The following is an 8,243-nucleotide window of genomic DNA, read 5'->3' on the forward strand; positions in this document are numbered from 1 at the left end:
TGACACCTCAGCGTAATGGCAAACATCTCTATGAGGGAAAGACAAACAAATCCATACCACCCTTACGTCACCGCATCAGCTAGGTCATTATTTCATGAAGGGTCCTCTATCTCCGCTCTCGGCAACCTCTACACTCTCGCAGGGAACCAAAAGTAGACACTATATTTAGTTCTTAGAAAAATCAAAGTGGAGAAACCTGCAATATTTTCGTCAAAAGTCCAAGTTATGTGCAGATCCGACTTTAAAACTGGTGGCAAGAACGTGTACAAATACTAAATAAGGAGATAGCAAAGGCAGAGGGTTTGTTATTACGGAAAGAGACAGGTCCTGCGTATTACGCGGCTACAACTTGAGGACACCCTGAGCACAGAGCCACCGTCCCACCAACAGGGAGGTGTAAACAGCCTCCTTTATGCAAGAAAGAACAGGAAGCAGCTCAGCCCAAACAGAACCACGTGGAGACACTTTGTATTCACCTGCCACTAAACTTCCCTGACCTTAGCACCAGCCCAGATGCAGGCCTTCCTGGAGGATGGAATTCACTGATTTCAAAGTGTTTCCGAGAGTATAAATTTCAATCCTTCACTGTTCTATTTATTTCCTAATGAATTCCTGAGTTCCTAGTTAACTGGTATTTGGAAGAAATGAGGTGAATAAAGAATAAGAGCGGGCCAAGCAAGGGAACAGGCCACTTCAGAGTCATGGGACTTGCATGACACGCTCCCTGACGTGAGGACACAGAAGAGGCAAGAAGTCTTTCAACCTTCAGGCTACAAAATTACTGCAATTTGATCTAAAGCTTGGAAGAGGCAGTGAGGGTGGAAATTTCACCAACTGGCCATTTTGATCCGTTCTCTTCTCTTAGGTTTGGAGAGTTAGGCCCCAAAATTCTTTGACTCCCTCAAAAATGGACACACATAAAACGTAATACCTTTTATAAATTGTAAGTCATGCGTGCAAGAATTGTCAACCTCAAAAAGCACAACACGAATGCCATTTATTAAAACGCATATTTATTCCATAGCCTAATTTGTTTGGGGCTGTGGTCCACTAGTTCCTAAATAACCTAGGTATTCATTTTTAGACTAGTCATTTCAACTCAGGTTCTTCCACCAACTGGGCGACTGCACCTGTCTTCTTAAGGGACCCAAATTATACTGATCATAAAATATCCCAGAAAAAAATGCAAAAAATCCTTTAACATTCGTAAAAGAAAACCCCCATGTACTCAAATATGCAGGCTATAGGTTAATTTTTAAGCAAAAGTTTCAAATATACAAAAGTATTGAGAAAAGAACCTACAAATTATTCTCACATTTAAGATAGCAAAGACCCATCTGGGGGGAGAAAGTAAACAAATGTGGCATGGGTTTAAATTCAGGCTGGGCTGTATTGCCGAAGTCCTCCAGGAGTGGGAACACTGTTACATAGTGTGTTAGTGGCTAAAACCAAGTCTATTCGATTATATAAATAAAAGAATCATTTAGGGAGGAAACTTATTTAAATCTCGATATATAACGTTCACTCTTGAAAATCTTTCTAAAGATTGAGAAGTAAAAAAAATAATAATAACACTGTGTGGAAGGAAGGCTTAAAAACCAGGAACATGGTACAATCATGTTTGGCTAAATTTGGGGTCCAAAATATTAAATTAGGTTTGAGACAGAATAAACTGATGAATTAAGAAGTAAAAGTAGACAGTGACTAACTTTACCAAAACGAAGTTTCATTTAGTAAAAGCTTTTTTTCCTTTTTTGATCGGAGGTAGACACATTTAAAAACATATTCCAGAGCACCTAGATCAAGTTGCTAAATACCACTCTTTGCTAAGGCAACTTCCGAAATTGGTCAGTGATATCTGACCTGGTATAAATAAGTTTCTGATTTCTATTAGATGAAAGTTAAAAACCAGCATTATCCTCACCAAAAATTGTGGGTAAGACACTGAATGATGGGCAGTACACATTTAGAAATTCTCCACACTGTAAGAAAATGACACACGTGCCACGTAAGAAAAAAACGAGATCTTGGTCTTGTTTAAAAAAATAATAAAAATGAAAAAGTTAAGCCAAAATCTATGGTTGAGACCCTACTCTGGGCGATGACGGGCCTTCATCTGTATCATTAATACGTAGTTCCTTACCCTTCCTGCTTAGTTTTTAATTTATGACGACACCGCAAAATTTCAGACAAAAAAAAAAATATATATATATATATATATATATATATTTTAACCTCTATGATAAATCAGGATGTAGGAGCTTACACAGAGCACACGTTCTTTTATTTAGGTACTCGATTCCAGCTCCCTCTGGATGCAAATAACCCTGGTAACAGTGTACAGAGTCTTCTCTTTGCTTTTTATACTTTTAAAGCAAATAATACATTTTGACTGTATTTAAGTCTGTGCAAATAATCCTTCAGAAGAAATATCCAAGATTCTGTTTGCAGAGGTCATTCTATCTCTCGAAGGTCATGACGCGAGTTTGTTTTTCTTCAGATAAAGTGCTCCCGGCCAGCAGAACTCAAAGGGCCCCAGAGGTCCAGTTCCGTGAGACCCCGTCATACGAACTCCAGCTTCCCGTGCCCACTGTACATGCCCCAGTGCACGAGCGACAGGATCCGGTCGTGGCTGAGGTCAGCCTGTCTCGTCTTGTCGCAGGTCAGACAGCAGTTCTCATGGCCGGTCACGGGCACCATGCACTCCAAGTCTAGCTTTGCCACCTGCCCCTTTTTGGAGTGGTGTCCGTGAAAGCTGTAGTGCAAACGCGACAGCATCTGCTGCCGCTGGTCCTGCAGCCTCTTGCTCTCGCTCCGCAGCATCCTCAGGGCCAACATAATCAGCAACACTAGGATCAGCCCCCCGGCGATGGGAACGGCGATCACCGCCGCCCGGAACCACAGCTCTTTGGAGGACGTCAGCTCCTGCACCTTGGTGATGAGGTTTCTGCTCCCATCATGCTGATACCTGTTCCCTTGTCCTAAAGGAACACAAGCAAAACGATCAAGCCCTCCTGGAGACGTTTGCGGGCACCCCTCCGTTTTCAACGTGGTACCCCATTAAAGAGAAGCTTACAATTCAATCAATATTTAGAACAGAAATGCTGCCAGTGTGGCAGAGAAGCTTCCAAAAACACTTGTTTTCAAACTGTCATTACTGATTAGTAATGGTCTCTTAGTGGCTTCAAAATGTTGGAAAAACAGGCAAAACCTATTACGCAGACAGACATCTAACGCTCACGCGGACACGAAAGCTACCCAGTAGAGATGCCCCTTGCACCCAGCTGTGCTTCTCCCTCTGCTATCCCCGATTACATTAACAACAAGATCAGTAGAGACCAGGCAAGGGCTCGGTCAGAGGGCTTCTCCCTACCTGAGGCCTCCCCCTTGGGAGGGGCGAGGACGTCCTGCAGCCCCCTGTAATTGCACATGTCCTCGTGGCAGCACTCCAGCGTGGGCGCAGCGCTGCCAGAGTGGTTGTGGACCTGTCTGGCTTGGCAGACATCTGCTGTGCTTGCGAGAGAGTCCAGGCAGCCGTGCGTGAGAGGGGAATTTGTGTTCTGAGGATCAAGAAGTTTGGAGAAGCAGGCGCTCAGCTCCGATTTACACATGTAACCAGTAGCCACGCAGTGGGCGGCATCGCAGTAGCATCTGATTTCACCTGCAAACAAGGGGAAACTGCATCAGACGGCTTCAGAGACCAGATAAGGCATCCACGTAAGCAACTGCTCAACCCCCGATCTCAAAGACACTCACTTTAGAGAATATTCAGCTGAGGGCTTCGAAGGGCAGTCCGCGTGGACGGGGAAAGCCCTTTGTGCAAGCCGGTGCTTGGATCCCAAGCCAGGGAAATATCATCTTAGAAATGTATTAATCCACGTAGCAGAGAAAAGTTCAATTTAGGATAAGGTAGCGGATAATGAAAAATAACACTTTTGTTTCTGAAGCAAAATAATCACCCCCATAATTTCTCCCACCGTAAAAGGTAAATTACATTATTTACTCAGTTAATCCTACGCGACCGTACAACGTGAAACGCTACGCTTTGAGATTCTGTCAGTGTACGTATTCCATTGCAGCTGCTGAGTCGGTTACTACCTCAAAGGGCTGCACCGAGACGCAAGAGCTTTAGCTAACATCTCGTAAAGCTACTAACCAGAAACACAGCAATCTAGAAGTTGCTCCGGTCGGGGGGGGCTGAAAACTATGAAACTGGGTAGCTATTTGCAACCTCTCTAGAAAAGGCAAACTTTGCCTATAAAGATCTCTGCATGCAGGGGAGCCTTTAGTCAGTATGCTGTAAAACAGGAACTAGGCACTTTACAATTAGTGGTTTGCTTGCCAAAGTCAGTTTCTTTCAGCCCAAATGGAAAGTCATAAAACTGGGAGCAGGGAGGAGGGGGTAAAACTGCAAGGCTCCCTCCCCCCCCTCCCGCCCCAGACTCCCCAGTTTTATGTGTAATTCAACATGGGATCTAAAAGGGGAAACACTGAAACAGAAAAACCTCTGCTGGTTGAATGAAAAATCCTTAAGGAAACCTCAAATTTGTCTATGGGAAGTGATTAAAAGTTTCCTTTATAAAACTTAGTTTGTGAGTTGCAAGTCACAGCACAAGATGTGAGGCTTCCACGTCAACTTCTCGTTGAAATTATCTGGCTCTGGGAGCGCTCGCTCACACGCTATCTGACCCGGTGGACCGCGGCCACTGTCACCTGCCACGGCTGAAGCTGCTGTGAACTGAACTCGGGTACACACCTCTCCCCAGCTTCCTCCTCTGAAGTTCGGCCTGGTTACAGAAACCGCCGCTCTGAAATTGAACACCAACACCGACACGGGGCACTACCGCTTTACAAACCTCTTCCCAGCCTCGCCTTTCTTCCTCCCTCCTCCCGCGAGTGCCCGAGTAAGAGGTCTCATTGAACTATCCGTCCAAATTCCAGGCCACCGGACCGAGCGCTCAGCCTTCACCGGCATCTGCTAATGCTTCATGGTCTAAAAATGCAGCCAAGTAAACACAGATCTTTGGCAACCTGGGTGCCACCCCGCAAAGCCGGAGGTCTTGCTCCTGTCCTGTCCTGCTGCTGTCCCGGTCTGGGCCCAGGTCCCTTCTCCAGTAAGCAGGACCTTCCGGTCAGAAGCCTGCTTCGCAGCAGCTCTTTACTCCTCCTTCCAAGCTTCTCGCTCTTTCGCATAAAGCTCACTGGTCTTAAGTGGTGATGACTGCAGATCCCTAAGTCTGACAATTTCCACAGACAGATTGAAAGTAGACATAAAACAGATTAAAAGTCAGTTTTGATCCCAGTCACTTCAGACCTCGTGCAGAAAAGAAGCTGAACACAAGTAGAAGGCTGCCTCAGTGTTTACGAGAGCCTGTTTGAAAGACTGTATTTTCAGTGACCTAAAACAGTCTAATAAAATCTTGACAGGTAACTAGGAAAGCTCTAACAACTTTTTTTTTTTTAATTGGAGCCACATTGGAGCAAGTTGAATGGACTTTTGTGTTACTGTATTAAAACTCTATTTCTGCCGTTTCATAAAGTTTCTTCCTGTGGCACGTGGAAGGCCAGGAGGGGACTGGTATTTTGAAACAGGGAACAATGCTCTTCTGTCTGCCCCCCTTTCTAGTTACTGTATGTGGTGATTAAACAAAAATGTCTGCTTCAGTCCGGACGGCTACAGGAGAGACTGCGGGCTTCTTCCAAAGCGTTTGAAGTCCGCAGCAGTCAGAAACCTCTGATCCCCTAATTATATCATTATCAGGCACATAGTTTCGGTATCTGCGACTTATGTCAGCCGCAGTCCGGCCCCGTTCGGCCGGCCTTTGATAGGGCCAGGAGGCTCCCCTCTGCACCCCGCGAGGGCTGTTATTTAGGGTTGATTACAGCCTTCCTTGCAAAGTAAATAAATACTGCAGCACATCATCCTCGCTGGCCTGGCGTATCCTTCAACCTCATGCCTGCTACATGGCAATTAGAGGAAAGGGGGCGTGGGACGCGGGGTGGAGAAAGCTAAAAATGCTTCCTATTTTCTAAAAAAGTATCTGTTCGCAGAGCAAACAGCAGGGAGAGTTCCTGGCGAGGGAGGCTGGGGGACCTTGAAACCCAGAGGCAGTTGTTTGGGTTATTTCGACCTAAACGGCGAAAGCCTGCAGGGAAAAAAAGAAACTGACCGCTGCTTTTTTTTTTTTTTTTTTGAGTAGCGTTTATAAAATATGAGGTGAGTGGGAAACACGACCGCTGACAGAGCCCCCACCTCCCAACCCCTGAGAAGCAACACAGCCCACACTCCTGCACACACGCACACCCCTCGGACGGCACACACGCTCGCGGGCTCACAAGCACCCTCGCTCGAAGACACACACACACTCACGGACAGAGACACTTCAATACAGACACGCACTCTTAGCAGAGACACACTCAAATACAGAGCCGCGCAGACCACCGAGACACACACTCACGACGGAGACGCGCACACGCGGGCACTGGGCGACGGGGGCGGGGTCCGCCGTCCCTCCCGGCCGCCTCCGCCCCACACTCGGGCCCCGCTCCCCGGCTGCAGCGATCGGAAGTTCACGACGGGCCGACCTGCACAAACACTGACAACCACTCGCCCGCAGGCTGTCACTCCATCTCCGCGCGTCGGGCCCGGGACACCCGGGGGCGGCCGCGAAGCCACCGCCGCGACTTCTAAGGACGGGCAACTTGTCGCGACCTGCGGGCCCCGCGAGGGAGGCCACCTCTCCCGCCGCTAACAAAGCCCTGGCGGCGGGCGCCCCGGGACCCCGCGGCCCTCCCCGGCGAGCGCGCGCCCAGCCGGCTGGCCGGCGGGCACCCACCTTTGGTGAGCAGCACGGCCATGGCGCAGAGTTCGAGCTGCAGCCAGATGAAGATGTAGCTGGAGTGACGATCCATGGACGCCCCCCACGGCCGCGGCGCCCCCGCCGGCTCCCGGAGCCGCGGCGCAGCTGCAGCCTACGGCTCCCGGCGCGCGCAGGGCATGGGTGCTGCCCGGGGCGCGGGGCCGGGCCGCGGCCGGAGCATGGAGCGCGGCTGGAGGGCGCGCGGGGCAGGGTCCGACTCCGCAGGGCGCGCTCCTCCGCTCCGCCCGCTCGGCGCGGCGGTCGGGGTGGGCGCCCGGCTCCGTTCCCCGCGTTCGGCCGGCCACTCGGCGAAGGCGCGAGCGCCGGAGCGCGCAGACACCGCCCGCCGCGAGCTGCCGCCTACACCCGCCCGGATCAGGCCTGCTCCTCGCCGTAAATAGCGCCCCGCGCTGGGAGCCGGCCGGCGCCGCCCCGCCCCGGCCGCGCCGGCGCCGTCCGATTGGCCGCCAGGCTCCAGCCGCTCCTCCCGCAGCCAGGGGGCGGGGCCGGGCGCGGGCTGAGGGCGCTGCCCCGCGGCTCCGAGCGGCGCCGGCGTCTGGGCTGCGGAGGGCGCCGGCCGTCTCCCGCACTCCCCCTCGCGGAGGCCGCGCGCCCGTGACCTTCGGGAGCGGCTGGTTGAGCCGGGCCTCAGGCCATGCCTCGGGCCCCCGCCTCCGTGACCCTCACTGCGCTGCCTCGGGCCGGCGTGCGCCAGCGCGTGGCTTCCTTGTCGTTCCCCGAAACTCGCGAGTGACCCGCGCGGCCGCCTTGGACCCCTCCCGTCGCGCGGCGCGCCTCGGGAGCTCGGGGGAGCGGGGGCGGCCCCCGGCGTGGGCCCCGCGGGCCGGCGCGCGCCCGGGGAGGGCGTCCGGGCGGGAAGGGGGCGCGTTCAGCCCTCCCCCCGCCCCTTCCGCGCGTCCGCCCCGCCGAGTGATCAATAAGGCCCAGACAGGCTGTCGATCTGCAGGGGCCGCCGAGTTCTCCCGGGTAGACGGGACGAGTAGCCGGCCACAGACACTTAACGAGAATTAGCAAATCCAAAAGCGCCCGGCGCCAGCGAGACGACACTGGCCGAGACTGACACTCAATTAACCACCCCCCCCCCCCGAAGAGTCGCCGGCAAACACACCGGCTGACCCTGATCAGTGCCAGCCCCGCGGGGAGCGCCCTTCTGAGATGCTAATTCACTTACTAGGACTTGGGGGCTTGCCCGCCACAAAGTGCCCGAAGGCGGTCCTGGGAGGGTTGCTGTTGTTTTTCTATTTTTGTGGAGAGGAAATTCAGTTTAAAACTCTTATCTGAGGGAAGCTCTTTTCTCCCCTCCCTCCCAAACCTGGGGTTAACAAAAGTCAACCATTTGCAAAATTTCCTTTTAGGATCAGC

The 8,243-nt window shown here is 51.8% G+C and overlaps 1 protein-coding gene across 4 annotated transcripts; it reads right to left on the reverse strand.

The window, feature by feature from the left end:
- Nucleotides 1-996: 996 nt before the first annotated feature.
- Nucleotides 997-7,216, reverse strand: BAMBI (BMP and activin membrane bound inhibitor). Of its 4 annotated transcripts, XM_060163462.1 has the most exons (4): nt 6,837-6,957; nt 3,757-3,858; nt 3,374-3,661; nt 997-2,981 (listed from the first exon to the last, which is right to left on the reverse strand). In XM_060163462.1, the coding sequence occupies exons 3-4, from the start codon at nt 3,609-3,611 to the stop codon at nt 2,563-2,565; spliced, it is 657 nt and encodes a 218-aa protein (XP_060019445.1). In that variant the 5' UTR covers nt 3,612-3,661; nt 3,757-3,858; nt 6,837-6,957; the 3' UTR covers nt 997-2,562. The 4 variants fall into 4 exon arrangements, with proteins under 4 accessions (XP_060019445.1, XP_060019419.1, XP_060019436.1 ...); XM_060163436.1 differs by lacking the exon at nt 3,757-3,858 and having other exon boundaries at nt 6,837-7,216; XM_060163453.1 differs by having other exon boundaries at nt 3,374-3,858.
- Between the last annotated feature and the right edge of the window lie 1,027 nt (nt 7,217-8,243).

Source organism: Lagenorhynchus albirostris, chromosome 1, assembly GCF_949774975.1.
Source record: "Lagenorhynchus albirostris chromosome 1, mLagAlb1.1, whole genome shotgun sequence".
NCBI lineage: Eukaryota > Metazoa > Chordata > Mammalia > Artiodactyla > Delphinidae > Lagenorhynchus > Lagenorhynchus albirostris.